The sequence below is a fragment of the Triturus cristatus genome, chromosome 5_2 (assembly GCF_964204655.1).
Source record: "Triturus cristatus chromosome 5_2, aTriCri1.1, whole genome shotgun sequence".
In the NCBI taxonomy this organism is placed as follows: domain Eukaryota; kingdom Metazoa; phylum Chordata; class Amphibia; order Caudata; family Salamandridae; genus Triturus; species Triturus cristatus.
Window position 1 is genome coordinate 743,891,004 of NC_140588.1, and position 22,587 is coordinate 743,913,590.

At 48.5% G+C, this 22,587-nt stretch overlaps 1 protein-coding gene across 1 annotated transcript in view; it reads left to right on the forward strand.

Moving 5' to 3' along the window:
• LOC146829211 (fibronectin type-III domain-containing protein 3a-like) overlaps positions 1-20,176 on the forward strand; it is a 608,949-nt gene extending 588,773 nt beyond the window's left edge. Inside the window, exon 27 of the mRNA XM_085607850.1 lies at positions 17,442-20,176. Coding sequence (XP_085463976.1) covers positions 17,442-17,747 — 306 coding nt within the window. The 3' untranslated portion in view covers positions 17,748-20,176. The remainder of the gene's footprint in view (positions 1-17,441) is intronic.
• The last annotated feature ends 2,411 nt before the right edge of the window (positions 20,177-22,587 follow it).

Sequence of the window (22,587 nt, forward strand, 5' to 3'; positions counted from 1 at the left end):
CTCGCCGGTTGTGCGACTCGGCCGATGGTTCGGGTGGCACCACCCACGCGGCTCCGCAGGGGTCTCATCCGGCCCCACACCCTCCGGTCCCTGGGCTTCATGCGACTCCGGGCGAGATTCGAGACTTCCTCGTGGCCATGAGGACTCTCTTCCCGCTGTCGAGGCCTGCCAGTGCGCCTCCGGCCCTGCAGGTCCGACTGGGGGTCCTAGCGAGCTGGCGGCTTCAGCCCCGGCGCCGTCGTCTACTTCGGTCCCGACGCCGCAGGCCCCCATGGGATCCAGGCCTGGATCTTGGTCGACGCCAGTTGACCTCACGACTCCTCTGCTGGCGCCGACCCCCATGGTGTCGCTCCTGGCGCCGTCCTCTGACGACGACGACCCTGGTTTCAGCCCCGGTCCAGTGTCGGAGCGGCGTCGCTCAGCGCAGTCTCCGGGGTCGATTGGTCAGCCTTTCGCCTATGACCCGGCTCCGTCATTTCTGCCTGATTACCAGGACACAGATGAAGGGGAGGACTGGGAGGGGTCTGAGGACCCTCTGGCACAGTAGTGCCAGTTAAGTCAGGACTGGGCAGATGAGCTGGGGGAGGCCAGTGGTCTAGACACTTCGCCTGACACTGATTTCATCTCTCCTCCTCCTGTGGCTGCGGAGGAGGGTGCTACTTATGCTGTGGTGGTGCGCAAGGCGGCCAAGGCCTTGTGCCTGGAGCTCCCTGCACCGGCCGTGAGGACTAACCTCCTCACTGAGGTGCTTCAACCACCAGTAAGCTCTTTGGAGCCTCTGCTGCAGTTTAATGAGACCCTCACCGACGTTCTGATGGGCACTTGGTCCAAGCCCTCCACAGTCTCTCCTGTGGATCGGAACGTGGCCCGGCGCCAGCTCCGGGCGACCCCTGCTTTCTGTCCATACACACCACCCCTGAGTCTGGTTATCCAGGCCCCCACGTCCCAAACCGCCTTCCCGTGCTCACCTCCGGATCTGGAATCCAAAAAGATGGAACAGTTTGGCAAGAAACTGTTTTCCTCATTCAGTCTTGGGTTGTGGTCCATTAATACCGCATGCCTTTTGGACCGTTACACCCAGTCTCTATGGGATACGGTGGCGGACATGCTGCCCCGGTGTCCAGAGGAGGCCAGGACAAGGCTCGCCCAGACTCTTGCTGAGGGGCGTGATGCAGCACGGTATTCCATTAGATGTGGACTTGACACCACGAACTCGCTGGGCAGAGCGATTGCAACGACGGTGGCGATTCGTCGTCACGCCTGGCTAAGATCCACAAACTTTTCAGGGGATGTCCAGAGCACTCTCATGGACATGCCCTTTGATGGCCGTTACCTTTTTGGCGACAAAGCAGATAGCGGGCTGGAGCGCTTTAAGGACTCCAGGGCTACAGCCAAGTCCTTGGGTCTGTCGGCCCAGCAAACTTCTGCTTTTCGCCCCTTTTGTGGCCGAGGAAGGGGCGCCCCCGCACATTCGTCCAGCCACAGGCTGCAGAACCAGCCTCAACGTAGACGTGGATTCTGCCGTGGCGGAGCAGGGGGACAGAGAGCCGGTCAGTCCACATCCGCTCCCGCAGCATCTGCCTCAAAGCCTTCCTAGTCCGAGCTTTCAGGCCCATTCCACGCCAGTGGGAGGCAGAGTTCGCCATCACCTGCTCCACTGGCATACCATCACTTCGGGACAGGTGGGTGCTGCAAATCATCCGAAGGGGCTTCTCCCTCCCCTTCGAGGCGACCCCTCCAGCCATGCCACTGCAGTACCACCGCATGTCGGGGGATCACTTGCAACTTCTGCAGGAGGAAGTTACAGCCCTCTTGGCCAAGGGGGCCATCGAGCGCGTTCCTGGCCCAGAAGTAGGACGGTGTTACTCCCACTACTTTCTGGTTCCCAAGAAGGGCAAAGGGGGCCTGCGACCTATTTTGGGCCTCAGGAGTGTCAACGCCTTCCTCCACATCTGAGTCCCTCCCAGAAGCTCCTCTTCATCGGCACAGTTTCGGGTCTATCCTCCCGAACAGCGGGTTCAGGATATTCAGGCTCTGATTCCGATCTTTCAGCCTTTATCCCGAGTTTCGGTCAGGATGGCCCTACGGCTGCTGGGTCTTATGGCCTCCTGCTGGTACATCACGCCAGGTGGCGGATGCGGGCTCTGCAGTGGGACCTGAAGTTCCAGTGGGCTCAACATCAGGGCAACCTGTCTGACCACGTCCTGATCTCGGAGGGCACTGCAAGACAGTTGCTGTGGTGGCTCACGGACCGCGATTGGGTCACTGGCAGATCCCTCTCCCTACCCCAACCGGAGCACGTAGTGGTGACGGATGCGTCCCTCCTGGGATAGGGGTACCACATGGGAGAGGCGGCGATCAGAGGCCTCTGGTCTTGGGCGGAGTCCCGGCTCCATGTCAACCTATTGGAGCTGCGGGCGATCCGGCTTGCACTGAAGGCATTCCTTCCCTCTGTCCGGGGAAGTGTAGTGCAGGTGTTCACGGACAACACCACCGCCATGTGGTATTGCAACAAACAGGGCGGGCTGGGGTCGTGGACCCTTTGTCAGGAGGCTCTGCGCCTCTGGACTTGGCTGTAACATCAGGGCATCACTCTGGTGGTTCAACACCTGGCAGGCTCTCTGAACGCCAGGGCGGACGAACTCAGCCGTCGGTGCATGATGGATCACGAGTGGTGTCTGAACTCGGACGTGGCGCAAGGTCTCTTTCGGCAGTGGGGAGAGCTTTGCTTAGATCTATTCACTACCTAAGAGAACGCGCAATGTCATCTGTTCTGCGTGTTGGAATTTCCAAGGCGGCACTTGCTCGGAGACGCTTTTCGTCGCAAGTGGAGTTGCGGTCTGTTATACGCCTTTCCGCCTATACCACTTCTGTCCAGAGTGCTGAAGAAGATCAGGCGCGACCGTGCCCAAGTCATCCTTGTGGCTCCGGATTGGGCACGAAGATACTGGTATCCCGAGCTACTCAGTCTGTCAATCGATCCCCCGATTTGACTGCCTCTTCAGGAGGACCTTCTGTCGCAGCAGAAGGGGGCGGTCCTCCTCCCGAAACTGTCCAGCCTCCACCTCCATGCGTGGTGATTGAGCGGCAGCAGTTGATGCCATTTGACTTACCTCCTGAAGTCTGTGATATCATTCTCCTTTCCTCTCTGTCCATCAGGACAAGGTTGTTCTGAGGACTCGCCCTTTTCTTCCTAAGGTGGTCACCGCCTTTCACATCGGGCAGTCCATTACCTTACCCACCTTCTTTCCGCCTCCGCATCCCTCGAAAGAGGAAGAGAGGCTCCACCGCTCCTTTTATCTGGATCGCACAAAACAGTTCCGGGTGGACGACCAACTCTTCGTTGGCTACTTGGGCGCTAACAATGGGCGAGCAGTGCACAAGCGAACCATCTCTCGATGGGTCGTTTTGTGCATTCAGGTCTGTTATTCCTTGGCTAAGAAGGATCCTCCTGTGGGGCTGAGGGCCCATTCCACTCGGGCCACAGCGGCTACTACTGCCTTGGGACGGGGAGTGCCTCTGCAGGACATTTGTCAGGCAGCTACGTGGGCCTCGCTGCACACGTTTGCCAAGCATTACTTCCTGGACAGTTAAGTCCGGAGAGACGGCTTCTTTGGAAGTGCTGTTCTCCAGGACTTCCTGGTGTGATCTTGGTTTGCAGACCCACCACCGGGGTTGGTATTGCTGGGGTATCTATTTTAAGGTAAGGAATCTAACTAACGTGTTTCTTTCAGATGCACAAGTTACTTACCTTTGGTAACGATATATCTGTAATAAACATTAGTTAGTTAGATTCCTTACCGCCCCACCCATCCTCCCCGTTCTGCGAACCAATATCTAGGGTTAAGGTCATCCCTTTCAGGGCCCTAGTTTCATGGCACTAGTGTCGGTTTCTTGCTTGGCTCTGCATTCCTGGCGCGGAAAGCTATGTACAGAACTGACGTCAGCGCGCGAGGGCGGCGTCTAAGTACTCCGTCATCCCGGTGATCACGACGCCGACGACGGACGCAGAGCCACAGACTACGCCTACAGACACGCAGGGATACTGCTGACGAAAAATCTTTCCGGATCCATCCTGACGCCTGGGGATATTCTACGGTAAGGGATCTAACTAAATAATGTTACCGAAGGTAAGTAACTTGTGCGTCCGGCCTCTGCGCGGCCGAGAAGTGGTCCCCACTGTCGTGGGTCGAGGGGCCAGCAGGCGGGCCAGTCCACCAGCGCCCCTTCTGCAGCAGGCTCCTAGTCCGACCTTTCAGTGCCACTTTTCCCCAGTGGGCGGCAGGATTCGCCATTACCTCCCCCACTGGCTCAACATCACGTCAGAGAGGTGGATTTTTGTAGATAGTCCTAAGGGGCTAATCCCTCCCCTTCGAGACTACCCCTCCATCCATGTCACCTCAATTCCATCGTATGTCGGAGGATCACTTGGCCCTTCTCCAACGGAAGTTACGGCTCTCTTGGCCAAGGGAGCCATTGAGCGAGTGCCTGCCTCAGAACTAGGTTGTGGTTGTTATTCCCACTACTCTCTGGTGCCCAAGAAGGACAAGGGCCTTCATCCTATCTCGGATCTCAGGAATGTTAACTGCTTACTCCGGAAGAAGAAGTTCAAAATGTTGACAATGGCTCAGGTCCTGTCTGCCTTCGATCCTGGAGACTGGATGGTAGCGTTGGACTTGCAGGACGCTTATTTTCACATTTCCGTCCTACCGGCCCGTCTGCTTTACCTGCGGTTCTCGGTAGGCCACGAGCACTTTCAGTTTACCGTGCTCCCATTTGGCCTTACCATCGTCCCTCGGGTGTTCACAAAACTGATGGCGGTGGTCGCAGCTTACCTGCTCAGATCAGGGGTTCCAGTCTTCCCCTAGCTCGACAACTGACTGGCCGGCCTCCAGACTATGGCGACCTCCTGCGTTCGCAGGGGTTCACCATCAACATGCCGAAGTCACACCTGACTCTGTCTCAGAAGCTCCTTTTCATCGGAGCGGTTCTGAACAGTTTCGGGCTTATCCTCCCGAGCAGCGAGTCTGGAATATTTGGGCTAATGAATCCGATTTTGTTTAGCCTCTATCCTGGGTTTCAGTCAGAATGACCCTGAGGCTACATGGCCTCCTGCATCCTGCTGGTGTACCGTGCCAGGTGGCTAATACGGGCGAGCAGTGGAACCTGAAGTTCTAGTGGGCACAGCATCAGGGTAATCTTTCCGATTGCGTCCAAATCTCCGAGGGCACTGCACACCAAATGCAGTGGTGGCTAACGAACCAGGATTTGGTCAACAGCAGATCCCTCTCCCTCCCCCAACCAGAGTTCACAGTGGTGACAGATGCATCACTTCTGGGGTGGGGTGGGGTGGGGCGGCCACATGGGAGAGGTGGAGATCAGAGGCCTCTGGTCTCCGGCGGAGTCCAGGCTCCACATCAATCTTCTGGAGCTTCAGGCGATTTGTCTGGCACCGAAGGCATTCCTTCCTTCTGTCAAAGAGAGAGTAGTGCAGGTGTTCACGGACAACACCACCGTCATGTGATACTGCAACAAACAGGGCTGGGTGGGGTCATGGACCCTATGTCAAGATGCCCTTCGCCTTTGGACATGGCTGGAACATCAGGGTATATCCCTGTGGGTTCAACACCTGGCAGGTTCCCTGAATGCCAGGGCGGACAAACTCAACCACCGGTGCATGATGGATCACAAATGGCGTCTTCGCCCTTAGGTGGTGCAAGGTCTTTTTTAGCAGTGGGGAGAGCCTCGGTTAGATCCATTCACCACCAAAGAGAACGCGCAATTTCAGCAGTTCTGCGTGTTGTCGTTTTCAAAGGCGGCACTCCATCAGCAATGCCTTTCGTCACGAGTCGAATTGCGGCCTCCTGTATGCCTTTCTGCCTGTACCACTTCTGCCGAGAGTGCTGAAGAAGATCAAGCGCGACTGGGCTCAAGTCATTCTTGTGGCTCCGGACTGGACACGAAGAGTCTGGTACCCCGAGCTTTTGAGCATGGCCATCAGTCCTCTGATCAGTCCGCCTCTTCGGGAGGATCTTCTGTCGCAGCAGCAGGGGACGGTCCTTCACCCGAACCTGTCCAGCTTCCACCTCCTTGCGTGGAGATTGAGTGGTGACAGTTGACAGCTTTCGACCTTCCTCCCGAAGTCTGTAACATTATCTTGGCGGCCAGGCAGCCCTCCACCAAAATGGTTTACGCCTGTAGATGGAACAAATTTGTGGCATGGTGCACGGCAAAGGCTGTGGATCCCTTCTCTGCTCCTCTTTCAGAGGTTCTTCTCTTCATTCTTTCTTTGGCCCAGCAGGGTTCGGCTCTGGGCACTCTTGAGGGCTATCTTTCGGCCATTTCTGCCTTTTTTGGCCTTCCTGGTCAGCCTTCTCTTTTCAAGTCCCCGATTATTAACAGATTTCTGAAGGGCAATACTCTAACCTCTTTCCTCCTTCTCCTTTTGTAACTTGAACCTTGTGCTCACTTATCTTATGTGTGCTCCCTTTGAGCCACTACACAATTGTCCTTACTTCTAGGGATAGGGACTCCCTGCTAGGGCCCTAGTTATGTGTTCCAATGGTCGGTGTCTTGCATGGCTCTGCTCTTCTGACGTGGAAAGTCGTATAATAACGGACGTCAGCGCGCAGGGGCGGCATCTAAGTACACACCGCGACGTTATTCCGGCGACCACAGTGCCGACAACGAACGTGGAGTCGACTGACGCCACCTACCGATGCGCAGGGGTACTGCTAAGAAAACATTTCTCCGGATCCAGTCTGATTCCTGGGGGTAATTCTAAGGTAAGTAATCTATAACTACATATGTCTCTTACAGATACATTGTTACCGAAGGTAAGTAACTTGCTCTTTAGGACCAGCAGGTTTTGCTTGTCAAACCTTCAGCTACCCTGAGTAGCTGCGGCTCTGAGCAGTTAGGGTTACATAAAGGAGCAAGTGTAAAGTATTTAACAGCACCTAAACAATTGAACAATAAATCGAAAGAAACCAAAGAATTCCTTCACCAATTTACAAAAATAGACTGTATTTTTATATAACTTTTAAACACCACAACGAAAAAGATCCACCCGTGGGCTCCGGAGATATAGAGTTTACAAGGTAGTGTAAATCAGGTTATTTCACTCAACTGTGAACAAGCAGTGGCAAATTCAACACATTTAACATCTTTTTCACCAAACAGTTTGGGCTAGTTGGATTGCGGTCACTTTGTCAGTTTAGGTGACCAACACCAGTAGAGGGCTAGTCAGGGTGGGCTCGTAAAGTCCTCAAACCGTTACCTCAGCAGCTGAAGCAGTCTTCAGTCCGTTCCAAGTGCTGTTATCCTTTGCAGGGCATCCCTATGGAAGTGGTCCTATGCAAGGAATAAAAAATGCTATGGATGCAATGCGGTCGACGGAGGTCTTCTGTGACTACTCCTCCTGGGGTTGAGGTGGTTCCGGTCACAGTGTCAATGTCCCTCAAAGTCCTCTTGGTGCTGGCAGAAGTCCAGTCACCACTAGACTGCTGGCTGCCCAGTATCGTAATCATGGACTAATCCTTCCTCATTCAGTAACTCATCCTCTCGGGGAGTCCAGCTCCACTCCAATGACACTCCCAGGCTCAGCAAACTTGGGTGCAACTTTTTGTGTTGGGTCCTGGTCCCTGGTGCTGCACGGTGGCGGGTTGAAGACTTTGGGCTACCAACTTGCCCCAGCAGCCTTCTCAACTGTTGTGTCCCTGTGCTGTGAACAGGCCTGCTCACTGACCCTTGTAGTCTCTTGGCTGTGGTTGGGCGCTGGAGATGACTTCTCCTTGAGTAGGAGCCAGCAGGCACAGCCCCTCTACCTTGCTAGCCACCAGGTTCAGCAGGTGCAGTACACGCGGTGCAGCATCTCTTCGCCAGTTCAACAATGCAGCAGGACAGTCCTCCTTCAAGTCCAGTTGAGATTTGAGTTCTGGATGCCAGTGGTGCTGTATTAAGCTTCAGAAAGTGCCCTCAGGGTAGACTCGGTCAGTAGCCAATGGGCTACTAGGTACCCTCTCTCTTGATCACCACTTTCGTGGAAGTGTGGTATCTGGCTTTCCAAAGATGCTCAAATCTGCCAGCTCCCAACATGGCAGAACACCTCTCTCGGTGTCCAGAGCTCCTTACCCCAACCCAGAGGTGTGGCTGCCATGGGGGCTACACGCCCTTCAAAAAACAGTTTGACAACAGGTTCCACCTCTTCTCAGCTAGTCTGCCTAAATAATGTGGCTTGCCCTCTCCCAAGTGCTCCCCCTATTTTCTCTTCAAAGGCAGCTTCAGCTTTGAAGCTTGCCTTTGGGGCCAACACCTGTGTGGCTTCCTGCAGGAGGGATGGAACACCTCTCTCAAGTTCAGGCCCCTGTTGTCTCCTTTCCTGGAATTCATTAGCACTTTTCCCTAATGGGCAGAAAGCTGTCTCAGGCTCAAGCTTCTTGTGTAACCGTTAAGGGCACTGGAGATTGAAGGTAACAAAGTGACAACTTTGCAAAAGTTGCACACTTTAACTTGTTACAATAATTTCGACTTGGGAAATCAAGTCAGTCTTAATGGAATGATACCTTGAACTACCAACCTTGGTCACACAGTTCAGGAGTTAGCACAGCTGAGAGGTTAGCGTGCAACCCTGCACTCCCCAGTAGGTCCCCAAAACGACAGATTCACATTTTTACTACAGGAACACATAAAATACACGATCTGCCCATGAAATATGCTGCACCCTTCCTTAGTGCTCACTAGGCCTGTCTTAGGGTTGACTTACTCATATTGCAGAGGGAGGTTTGGCTAGCAGTTTAAGACTGCTCTTCTAGTGTGCAGTGGTGGACTGGGAGGCTCTGTTTCCCTATGACACAAACAGCATGCCACAACCAGTGTTGCAATTCCTGGCTTGACTCTCTAGGTTGCTTACTCCCGGTATCATATACAAAGGACTTACAGGTAAGTTAGTCTATGCCAATTGGGTATGGCCAATACAACATACATGTTTTGGGGTCAGGGAACTGACACGGAGGTCTGGATAGGAGTCCTCAGTGCACACTGAATTGAAAAATCTGCAGTATCAGTCCAAAAACTTTGGGGTGACTATGTAAAGGAGGCATATCTGATAGACATTCCTTACCTCTGAACTTCCAGGCGACAGGTTGGATCTGGGTGATTTTTTTATAGCAGTTCCCCTGCTCCCTGATAGGTGGACTCGGTCGACTACACGTGACACCGTAGGTATTGGGTTCACAGGGCTTCCAACCACGCCAACCCTTTCCAAGCCAAGCCATAGGTCCGCGTAAGTTTAGCAACCTCTGAGTGGCCGTGGGCGTGGGTCACCCCTCGGGTCGGAAGGCCAGAAGTCAAGTCAGGCCACAAACCCATCCCCCTCCGCCTCAAAACCTTCCTAGTCCGATCCTCCAAGTTCATGGGCGTCCAGTTGGTGACAGGATACACCATCACCTTCACCACTGGCGGGAGAGCACCATGGATAGGTGAGTTCCTCAAATATTCTGAAGGGCTACCCCTTCCCTTCGAGCCTACCCCCTCCTTCCATGGCTCCAACTTACGATCGGCTGAAGGAGGATCATCTTGTCTTACTTCGCGAGAAACTCTAAACTCTCTTGGCCAAAGGCGCTACAGAGGTAGTTCCCGGGCCAGAAATATGCTGTGGTTTATATTCCCGCTATTTTCTGGTTCCAAAGAAGAGCAGAGCCCTTCGTCCTATCCTCGACCTCAGAGTCCTCAACTACTTCCTCAGAAAAAAAAATTTAAGATGCTAACCCTTGATCAGGTTCTGTCTGCCCTGGAACCGGGAGACTGGATGGTAGCGTTGGACTTGCAGGACTCCCATTTCCATATACCCGTCCTGCCTGCCCATCGACGCTACTTGCAGTTTACGGTGGGCCGTGAGTGCTTTCAGTTTACAGTGCTTGCCTTTGGCCTCACCAGTGCCCCCCAGGTGTTCACGAAGGAGATGGCGGTGGCCCAACCTCCAGATTATGGAGAACCTCCTTCATTCGCTGGGGTTCACTATCAACATGCCGAAGTCACACCTGACTCCTTCTCGGATGCTCCCTTCAATTGGAGCAGTTCTGGACATGGTGCGGTTTTGGGCCTTTCCTCCCAAGCGGCGAGTGCAGAATATTCAGGCTATGATACCGATGTTTCAGCCTCTATCCTGGATTTCGGTGAGAATTACTCTGAGACTGCTGGGCCTCATGGCATCCTGCTTGTGGGCCATACCAGATGTCACATGTGGGCCCTGCAGTGGGACCTGAAGTTCCAATGGGCACAGCATTGGGAAAATCTCGCCGACCTGGTTCAGATATCGGAGGGCACCGTGAACGACCTGCGGTGGTGGCTAACGAACCACCATTGGATCAGAGGCAGAACCCTCTCTTTTCCCCACCCGGATCTCACAGTAGTGACAGATGTGTCACTTCTGGGATGGGTCGACCATCTGGGAGAGGTGGAGATCAGCGGACTCTGGTCTCCGTTGGAAGCTAAGCTCTATATCAACCTGTTGGAGCTTCAGGCGATCCGATTGGCACTGAAAGCCTTCTAACCATCCCTCAAGGGAAGGCTAGTTCAAGTGTTCACCGACAAGACTACAGCCATGTATTACTGCAGCAAACAGGGCGGGTGGTGTCTGAAGTTGGCAGGAACAACAGGGCATTTCCCCGGTGGTTCAACATTTGGCTGGTTGTCTGAACGCCAGATCAGACAAACTCAGCTGTCAGTGCCTTGCGGATCACAAGTTGCATCTCCATCAAGTGGCGGTGGGACGCTCATTTAACAGTGAGCCTTGGTTAGATCTGTTCCCAGCTCTCTCTCTGCACCGCTTTTCGTCGTGAGTGGAACACAGGCCGCCTGTATGCCTTTCCGCCCATACCACCCCTGCCCAGAGTGTTCAAGAACATCGGGGGCGACCGAGCCAAAGTCTTCCTTGTGGCTCCGACACTGAGAGTGTGGGATCCCAAGCTTCTGCAAATGAGCATTGATCCTCCTATCAGGCTGCCCCTTCGGGCGCATTCTCTCTTGCAGCAGCAGGGGAGTGTCCTCCACCCGAACCTGTCCACTCTCCGACTCCTTGAGTGGATATTGAGCGCTGACAGTTGACAGTTTTTGACCTTCCTGCCAAAGTCTGTGAAGTTATTCCTGCAGCCAGGCGTCCCTCCACAAAGTTGGTATGTGCCTGCTGATGGCAAAGATTTTGTAAATATTGTACAGAACTGTCTGTTGACGCTTTGTCCGCCTCCCTCTCACACCTTCTTTTTATTCTTTCTTTGGCCCTGCTGGATCTATGTCCTGGGCACTTTGAAGGGCGACCTATCGGCCCTGTCTGCTGTGTTTAGGTTGCCAAATCAACTATCTCTTTTTAACTCACCTCTTGTACAAAGATTTCTGAAGGAACTTACTCATCTGTTTCCCCCTTCACCCCTTGGTATGCCCCAGTGGGACCTTAACTAGGTTCTCACCTTCTTTATGTGTGCACCATTTGAACCACTGCACAATTGTCCCCTCCGGCTGCTCACTATTAAAACCGCCTTATTAGGGGCAATGACCCCTGCCAGGAGGGTGAATGAACTACAGGCTCTGTCATCTCAGCCTCCTTACCCGACCGTCTTTCCGGACAAAGTATTGCTCAGCACTAGGGCTTCTTTGTTGCCTAAGGTAGTAACACCTTTCCATCTGGTACAATCTATTACTCTTCCCACCTTCTATGCACCTCTGCTTTCTTGCAAGGTAGAGAAACGTCTCCAACGTCTGAACCCAAAAAGAGCGTTATCGTTCTACCTTGATTGCACTAAAGAGTTTCGGGTAGACTATCAACTCTTCATAAGGTACATTGGAGCGAAGAAGGGGCATGGAGTTCAAAAGAGGGCTATTTCATGCTGGGTCATCCTCTGCATAAAAATGTTTAGCTTTTGCATAGAAACAGCCTACTCAAGAACTTGGGCCCAATCTACCAGGGCGTAGGCGGCCACCACTACTCTCCAACATGGTGTCCTGCGTCGTGACATCTGCTAGGCAGTCACGTGGGCATCTCTGCAGACGTTCGCAAAACATTACTGCCTGGACAACCAGGCCTGCAGGGAGGGCCTTTTCGGCTGTTCAGTCCTGCAGGATTATCTGATTTAAAGCTATTCTGCAGTCCCTCCTCCAAGAATGGTATTGTTTGGGTATGTGTTAAAAGGTAAGGAATCAGTGGCTAGATGTCTCTATCAGATGGACAAGTTACTTACCTTTGGTAACGCCTTATCATTTTGCCGCAGATTCCTTACCCACCCTAGTTATTTTTTGATACACCATGGTCAGCCGCTTCCTGGCTTTGCGCTTCTGGTGTGAAAAGTACTGACGCCAGCGCGCCAGGGTGGCGCCTATATTGACTACGCAGACATCATGACGACAACGAACCCGATGCCTACATTAAGTGGCGTCAACCAATGCCACCTATCGGCGCGCAGGAGTAATGCTATTAAAAATCTTCTGGATCCAGCCTGACGCTTGGATGTTCAAAGGTAAGGAAACTGCGGCTTAATCTTGTCTCTACCAGGTAAGGTGTTGTCCTTCCTTACAGTCACCCTTTTATTCCCTACTTCTGGAAATTCCCATTCATCTCTTAAAAAACTGCTACTCCGTCCAAACCTTAAGTCAACATCTTGACAGGCTGCAGCATTCCAACCTCAACTCACTCAATCTTCGATTTGACAGCCAAAGTCTTTCGAATATAGATATATGTGCTGGTAACACAAAAATATATCAAAGTTTGTTTGTTATGCGTTTTAGGTCCCCTTTTTACTGGCTTGTATTACTGGGGTTTTTTTTTTTTTTATTAATAACTGCACCTGGTGTAGTACTGCTCAGTCCCCAGTGTATTTGATCTGACCCATAAAATATGGTAAAATTGACTAATCCCCAATCAACATATGTAACTTTTATGTAAGGCCACATTATATGGTGCGGAAAAATACACCAATGATGAAGAAATAGCCTTGTAGCCTACACAGTAGATTGCCTTGGTGTCGGCATGTTCAAACTGTAACTAGCCCTTAAAAGCTACTTTCCCTCTAAAGGGATGTAGTTGTTCCTATGAGAAAATCTAAACTCCTGATTAAAGTACTGTTTCTGCTAGCTCAGTTTCGGGGTAATCTAAGTTACTTGGTTGAGGGATAGCGTTTTCCCTGAGAATGTTAGGGAGCGTCTGGTTGATCTGCCCTTTGATGGGGTGCTTTTACCCATGCGGATGCTGCCATTCAGCGGCTCCTTGCGGGGCTCCGTCCTCCTCCTCCCCCTCCGTAAACTTGGCTTGTCGTTCCTCTGCTGCTTTATGGGCGGCTTTATCCCACCCTTTTTTTTCCGGGGGTCTAGTGGTTAGGTTGGACCCGTCTGTATTTTGTGTGGGTTGGCGTGCCTTCCGGGTCCATAGGTTGACCCCTTTGTGCTGTTGGCTGCTGGTTCAGCCCCTTTTGGCTTTGTGGTTCTTTGTTGGTACACGAGTATGTGTCCTCAGGTTGGGCCTTCTGTGTGTTTTTTGTTTGGCTGAGTGGCAAGCCTTCTGTGGTTCTATTTGCAGGGCTGTTCCTGCCTTGCCTGCTTCCTAGCGGCTGATGCCTGTTCAGCTGTCCACCGTCGCTGTGTGTTTTCCTACGGCAGGCTCTGCCTCCGGTTCTACCTCTTCTCCCTGGAGTTGGGGTTGTTCTTTTCCTCCTGTATGCTCCTCTGCAGCTGTCTGTCCCTACGAGGGTTTGTGGCCGTTGTACCTTGAATGGGCTTGGGGTCTCCTAGTCTTCCCTTCACCTTGTTCTTGCTTGCTTCTGCTTGGTGGGGGCTGGGCCGCCATTCTTGTCCCTGTGTTTTTTCCTACTGGGGAGGTTCTCTCGCAGGCCATCCTCCCCTCTGGGTATGGCTAGGGTATCTATTCTATGTTAAGGAATCTGCGGCTAGTAGTCTCTATCAGATGTGCAAGTTACATACCTTCGGTAACGATGTATCTGGTAGAGACGATTCTAGCCGCAGATTCCTTCACGGCCCGCCCTTCCTCCCCGTTCTGCGAGGACCTTCAGTTTGGTTTTCTGCACTCGCCTCCCCCTGGGTGGCTTGTCTTCTGTGGGTGTCCGCTTCGCTTCCTCCCAGACAGGATGCTTCGTTCTGCTTGATTGTTCCACCCCTTTCTTTATGATACATGGTCTGTTGGGTCATGTGTGCTTCTGCATCCCTCCACCCTGGTTTTTTCTAGGGGCCTATTATTACTCTTCTCCCTTTTACTTGCTTGGGGTCTCTGATTCCCTTGCAGTCCTCTATGTTGTTTTTTTTTTTGCCTGTACCTCTGCCTTTTCGCTCCTTTCAGGGGATACGGCCCTCCTTGATAGTGTCGTCTGGGGTTGAATTGCTGTTATTCCTCTGTTCCGGGCTTATTGCCCTTCTCTGTTGTGGATTGTGTTTGCAGTCTCTCTCTCTATTTCGCTCTCTTCTGCTATAGCGTTTTTCATATGCTTTCTGCCTCCTGGGAGGATGTTGCCTTAGTTGGCGAGGGTGTTCCTCAGAGCGGTGCTTTGCTCTTTCACTGCTATGGCTTTCACCGCTATGTTTTTTTGTACCTTAGTGCTTGGCGCTTTTCCAACTGGTGCTGTTCCTCACCTTGCGTTTTTTAGGTCTCGCCTGACCCAGCGCATGCGCTGGTCTGGCGAGACTTATTGAGAGGGCTCCAAAAAGTGCTACCAGGCCAGCCTAGAGCTACAGTGCATGTGCGTGGGTGCACGCACGCCGCGTTTTACCGCGATTACTTTAACTTTCGCGGCCGCACGGCCGCTTTGATGTTTGATCGTGATCGCGATCACTTTCACTTTCGCTTTGCATAGCCAATAGGTCTCGCTTTTGGGACCTTATAAGTATTTAGTTATGCAACTGTTGCATGGCTAAACACTTATTACGTCCCAAAGGCGAGACCTATTGGCTATGCCAATGCTTGTCTCTTTTCTGGTTCACTGTTCCCATACTCTCCACAGTTTTGTTTGTGATGGCTCCGCGTTGTGGCGCGGAAAACTTCTCCGAAGAAAACTGTTGTCAGCGCGCCAAGGTGGGGCTTATGTGACCCCGCTGACGTCACGCCTCGCGGACGACGTCAGGGCGGAGTCGCGTGGTACAGCCCCCCGGCGCGCAGAGATGCTGGGGCAAAGAAAGTTTTCCGGGTCCAGTCTCATGCCTGGGGATAATTCTATGTTAAGGAATCTGCGGCTAGAATCGTCTCTACCGGATACATCGTTACCGAAGGTAAGTAACTTGTACACTAGGGACTTATAGGGGTACACCAGTAGCCAATTGTGGAGGTACAAAAAGTACTTACCAATTCAAATTTAGAGAGGAAGCACTGTGACTGGGGTCTTGATTAGCAGGATCCTAATCAGACTAGTCAAAAACACACTGACACCAGGCACAAAGTGGCATACTAGAAAGATCCCACCTTACTACACTGCAGACCTGCAAATCAGGTAACATCTGTTGGTTTCAAAATTCGTGCATACATGGAGGGCCATAAAAGAAAAATCCCACCTAAACTGCCACCTGCTACTGCTTGGGATCTTAGCATTACTCTCACTAGACTTATGGGATCGCCCTTGGTGCTATTGCACTTGTGCCCAATACATTACCTACATTGGAAACTAGTTTTCCTTATGGCCATTAGTTCTCTTAAGAGTCCGTGATCTTCAGGCTCCATCATTTAGTAACTATTTTTATAGATTCAAAAAGACAGTTGTGCTCCGAAATGCCCTTATTTTTTGTCAAAGGTTGTATCACTTTTTCATGTGAACCTGTCTATGGAATTATCAACTTTTTCTCTCTCCGCCTCAATCCATGTGGGGGAAAGCATTCCAAACAGTAAATGTTAGATTGCCCATTATTTGCTAAATTGACCTTACTCATTCAATTAGGAGAACAAAGCAACCTTTTGTTGCCTTTGCAGAGCTACCCATAGGCAATCTGAGAGTCCAAGCTAGTGAGATAAATCTTCAGATGTATTAAGTCAAGCCATAACAAAACATACATTATATTTCATTAAATATTATAATATATCTCATTCCAAGAAGGCATTTCATTCGTAAAAACAGTGCCACTATGGCATTCCTTGGCTGTATCCCACTAGCGAATATCAGTAAGGCCACCACCTGGAGTTCTATTAACACATTCACTGAACACCACAGTATCGCTATACATGCCCAGCAAGTGCCATTTGATAATAAATCTGTACATAAAACAGTATTCCAAATGTCTACCACACTTTCTTTGAAGCCACCACATTTTCAGTCAGTATAACGTCTATATAAAGCACGTGATCTACAGCTACACTTCGTACAAATGGAAAACGTTACCATGGTACCATGAAACTGAAACCTCTTCTTCGGAGTTGTAATGTTCCAAGCCCAACACTAGCAAGTGCAAAGCATGTGATTCTGTAGCACTAGAAGCTGCAGACAGATTGCTACAGGTGAGTAACTTTTTCTTTTTCAAATAAACATTCTGAAATATTCCTACTCAGATGGCAGGATAGTGCATAACATCTAAATCGCAACAAACTGCAGACGGTAGGTTACTGGCAAGTAAGAAGTGGTGTTACTGATTAAGAACTTTAGCTTTAGTTTAGAGCAGGAAAAGCTGAAGGAACCTTGGTACTTGTACAAATATCTATTCAAATTTTGCTGCAAATAGAAAATGCTTTAGAAGTGGGCACATTTCATATTTTTCAAACAATGTATTTTGCTTCATATAAAATGATCCTACCCAGAGACAAAGCTATTCAAGGTTTTATGATCTTCAGGAATGGACCGTTAAAGGTGACCTAGGATAAGTAGCCGTTCCTTTTTAACATTATCCTGCCTTCTTCATTGATTGGGCCCTCTTTTAATGAGTGTCCTGGTAGCAGAGCCTGTTTCACTCAAGCCATCCATCTTTGGAATTCACTCTTTGGCTGTGCGAAAGCCACCTAATCTCACCCAATTGAGCAACGTATTACTGTCCTTATGTTTAGTTTTGCCACCAATCAGTAGCTTCTTGAAGCTTCTGGTTGTAGCCCATTCATACGTTTCCAGTATACACAACAGAACCTTTTATGACATCTTCACGATTGACAGGTGGTATGCACAGGGTTAGTTTGTCATGTAATATTGTACATTCTTTCTTTGTGGAATTCTGATGGAGCACAAGAATGGGATCACACTGTGCTCGTGTACATTATCTACAGCCCCTGTTTTGTGTGTATGTAGACAAGTATACATGGCAAACTTAGTATCTATACAGCTGAAGTACCTTAAATCATCAAGGCTTGATACACAAATAATACCACTAAATGTCTTGTTTTTAAGTGTTATGTGGTATATATTTTTGAAGTGCCCAGAGGAGTTGTGACTCATTTTGTAGTGTCTAATAGACTCATATTTTTCATTTGTTTTTTTTAGGTATATAAAGGACCAGAAAACTCATTTTGTTTCACAAACTTTCCAGCAAATTCTGAAAATAGATTTAGAGTTTGTGCATGTCGACAACATCAAGGTTCTACTGGATTGCAAGAGTTGTATGGCCCTTACAGTCCAAGCACAGTGTTCACATCTCAAAAGCAAGAGTGTGCTGAAATCACAACAGAACCTGCGAAACGCAAGAAGATATGCCTTACCGATGAACAGTTTGCTTTTCTGCTACTTATGGGGTTTGCCACGTTGGCTGTTCTCTTTGCTTTTCTTATTCAGTACTTTGTTATAAAATAATAACTCTTTCCAACTATCTCTGGTTATATTTGTTAGTACTCTTAAAGTGGTAACTGGAAATAATCTAAGTTGCCAACTGTTAGCAGATACATTTTTACTTTTCATGTTAGAAAAGAGTAATCCTAGACTTTACTGTTGAGCGTTGGTGTAAGAGCTCTTTTAAAAACATGTTACATAGTTTGGCCTGAGCTGCTTGGCCGGTTACCAACTGGTAAGAGATATTTTAATAGATCTCGGAATAAACGGTAACACAAGAAAGAGGCGATTCAAAAATTAGATAGTAAATGCTTATTAAAAATGATAAGAGAAATATGAAAACCTGTTTGAAGGTTATTTTAGCGCAGATAATAAGAGAGAACACTTCCTTTTGAGGGAGGGTACTTTTGTTGTATAGCAAAATGAGTAGCAGTTAAAATTGATCATATAGAATAGCTAATGTGATTTGTAGGCAGTTATAATGTCTAAATTCAGTATTTAAAAACTGGTTGTATGTTATGGTAAAGAGTACCATAGTTTTTACCATTTTTGACAAAATCTGAGGGATGTACTAACTGAGTGTAGTATGCAAAGAAAATTACATTCTTAGGGAATAGTTGCCCTCTCCTTTTTTGTACCGTTTAGAAAAAGATTTTTTTTCTTTATTACTGTTGGTACCCATTTTTCCTTGGTCTACATTTCAGTTTTTGCGCTTTGCGAACAGTATTAATTTACTGTACATCTTACATAATGTTGCTTCCCTTTCTGAACAAGCACATGCATCGTTAATGAGAGGAGAAAAAAGTGCATTTATTATAAATTTTTTACTCTGGCTCAAACTGAGCAAATGTATCCTTTTATACGGTTGCATTCTAAAGTTTTTATTGGAAATTTCTGTTCAAATCCATTGGAATGGCTTTGAAACATAATGAAATGTGTGCCTTTTGATGCATCACTGCTCCCTGTAACTCTTAAAAAAGAAAACAAAAACATTGACAGTGCAACTTATAAATCTTCATGGCAATGAATCTGTATAGCATGCAATAATATATGAAGATCATTTTATAAATGCATATATAAGTATATATATATATTTACATTCTGTAAAGAATAAAGTGCCCTATACATATGTTTTTTTAAGACTTTTTATTGTCTATCAAAATTAAGCGCCTTGAACCTTTTTCACTGGTTTTCAGTTTTTTCCACAATATAGTCATTAACCCTCTTCAAACTCTCCAATTGGCCAATAAGGTTTATGCATTTATTAAAGCCTTTATGATACGTTAGCACCCTCACTTTAATGGAACATTTGAAAGAATTATTTTTAAACAAATGTCTATAGAACAACAAATATTTTTTGCATTCCGTCACTTTATGTTAGATATTAACTTTTATGAAAGTTGCACGTCCTTCCGCAATGTAATTCTCTTAATATTGCATATCTCTCAAATATGAAAGTGGGATTCATGTTTTTAGCTCTGTGCATGCCAAATGCTGAGATGCCAGTTGGTTGAACATGGTGCTCTGTGAATCTTCTCAAACATAGTCGTTTGTTATAATGGCATTAAAACAAAATTAATCAAATCAAAGCTATAAAAGATATATTCTGGCACTAGGTGTCTGTTCAGCCCCAAGTGTAACCATGACGGCATTTTCAGTTTATATTGCTATTTAATACATTCCGGTGTCAGTGCACTAAGTTCATATCATTGCTGTGGGGGAGGGATATTGAATGCTTTGTGAACTGAGGAAATTGCATCACTTCACCGTTTTCAAAAACATACTCTCCTTTTTAAATTATATTTATTTGGATTTAAGATGTCCTGGGACAAGTATGTTAGAATGTATTCTACTTTCAGCATAAGGTTAAATAATCATTGTAGTGAAAATTATAATGCATTTTTTTTCAAATATGAATGTCCTAGCTAGGCAAAAAGAGATAGTTTGATTGTGTTGCTTTTTTGTTATTGAATAGAGCAATGCAAGACTGCCTTTAGCAAATGTCTTGAATGCCATTGTTTTATATTTTTAGATAGAACTGAACGGTTCGTGAAATTTAAGAATGCAAATGTAATGTATTTGGCAATGCCTATTCTACAGGTAGTACTATTATTACAGTAGGCATTCTAAAAAAACTTGCTAAACAAAGCATGATTTTTTTTTTAGGAAATATATTTTTGTAGTTGAGACATGTTAAATGGCATTTTGCTGGAATTTTTACTGGAAATCATATTTTTGTTATGTAGATTTTATATGGATTATTATACATTCCAGAATAATATGCCCATGTGGTAATTGTACGAAAAATGTGTTGCTTTTTATTATTCTTGTATTGTAATTTGAGGTTTCTCAAACTTAAATCTAAACTGCCATGCAAATGTATTACTAAATAGTAACTATCAGATAGATAATATATTTAATATGACCAATAAAGACACAAATATATTCAGAAAGGCTATTGTCTTACTTCATATTTTCTTCATCATTGAATAATCATTCTCATGGCATACATGGGTCAAATCATTTTCCATCCAAATAGCTTCAAGCTTCTAAAACAGTTGCATATCCGATAGACACCTAGCCTCAAAATCCTTACATTTGAATTTTTCCAGGCGTAAGACTGAATCCGGAAGATGGACAGTACCCCTGCATGTCTGTAGGTGGCGTCGATCGGCTACGCACAGCGTGGTCCCCACCAGAAGTGACATCGGTGTCACCTATAGAGGTGTCACCTCGGCACGCTGACATTAGTTATTTTCTTTCTGTGCCAGTTAGTGCTGAACAGAAGAAAGAGCTACCCCACTGTCAGTTTTTGACAGAAGTTTTTCGATGTTTTATCGTGTTCTTTTATGAGGAATTCTTCCTGCTGGTGTGTCGAGGACATCTCTGAGGAAGACAGGGTTTAAACCATGCGGTCCCTGTCCTTTCCCCAAGTCTATTACAGACCCACACCTCATGTGCCTGTGGTGTCTCGAGCGCAACCACGCATCCAAGTCCTACTCAGATTGCCAGTCAATCAGGGAGCAGTACCTAAAGCTGCTAGCAGCCCTGCAGGTGATGCACGACTCCAAGTCATCGGGACATTCTGGTACGAAGCATAAGAAGTTGAAGCCTGCTTCGACTTCTCCTAGTCTGTCGGCTGATGCGACGAAGGAGCACTGGTGTTCGGGACATGGTTCTTTGGAGTCGTTACCAGGGCTGACTCCAAGCCTAGTAAAATAATTTTATGTAGCCATGTGCCATGTATTTGAGTGGCCAACCCCTCCGGCACCCCTTCGGCCTCGCAGGATCAAAGGGGGCCCCCATCTGGTTCCACACCAGTGGCTTCAATGCTCCCCCCCCCCCCGCCCCCCCCCCTTGGATCAGTTCACTGATCCGGACTAGCGTTGCCATGCCACTGCGACCTCTCTCAATGCCGATGTTCCTTCGGCACCAATTGACAGCACCAGCCAGCCCCATTTATATCCACGAATCCGACACAGAGCTGGAACGGCATTGACTGATGCTGATTCCAGCGCCGGCATGACCTACGTGACCTAGGTCTGCGCCTGAGCCTGAGCCCTATTCTGAGGGGATAGGCCTCGGAAGAATGGGAGGAGTCACTGGACCAGTTAGAAGGCCAGGAAGGTATGGACTAGTGTGAGGAACTGGGTCATGCCAGTGGTCTGGACACATCCCCAGATACTGGTATGCTTTCTCCCCCGCCTGTGGCTACAGAAGAGAGAGGAGCTGAGGTCCTGGATCTCGAGTTGCCCTCAGTGACAGTCAAGACTAGCATCTTGATGGAAGTGCTACAACTGGGAGCTTCCACTTCTGAACCCTGCTCCCTATTAATGAAGTACTAACAGATGTCCTACTGGGAACGTGGTCCAAGGCCAGCACAGGGGCTCTTGTGAATAGGACAATTGCCCGCTGCCACTGCCCTGCACCTGGGGACCCGAACTTTCTCACCCAACACCCCCCTCCCCTCTGAGAGCTTGATTGTCCAAGCCTCTACATCCCATGGCATGGTCCCAACTGCACCCCAGTACAGGGAATCCAAGAGGCTGGATAGCTTGGGTAAGAACATATTTTCTTCCACAAGCCTTGCATTGCAGTCAGTGAACACTGCATGCTTATTGGGCCACTACTCCCACACTCTGTGGAACACTGTTGCACAAGTGCTGCCACAGGTCCCAGAGGAGAACCAGGCCGTTCTCTTCCAAGCAGTCAATGACAGGAGAGACGCAGCAAAGTTCACCATAAGGTGTGGTTTTGACCCGACCGACTTGCTGGGCAGAGTAGTTTCATCAATGGTGGCACTTTGTCAGGTCCGTGTTCCTCAGGAGCAGTACCCTCGAATGCCCACCCTCTGGCAGCACCAACTATGTGATTTAAAACACCAGAGGATCAGAGTGGTCGGATGAGGGGGGACGTGTTTTTCGGGGACGGTACTGCGTGAGGGAGACCTCGAACAATGAGGATCAAAGATCAGTATCTGACGGGTAATTATCACATCTATATTCTACATATCTAAGACTATGGTCCATTTCTGCTTACCTGTATGGAAAAGAATGGTGCTTGCTACACACACTGGTATTTCTCAATGTACACATAAGGGGATTGGCAGACTTATGATAAATCGCAGAGTTTCGTAGTTCACTCCTATGATACTCTTATTGACAAATATCTCTTTGGTTGAATTGCCAGTGTTGTGTTACTCCACAAGGTATTAATCTTGGACAATCTCTCTTTAATTGGATTTCAATGTCTTGTTACATCACAAGGTTCTATTCTTGAGTATGACAACTTCCCTTTAGTTGTATTTTACTGTCTTGTTATACCACAAGGCTGTGTATAAATGTTGTAAACAGTTTTGAGTTCT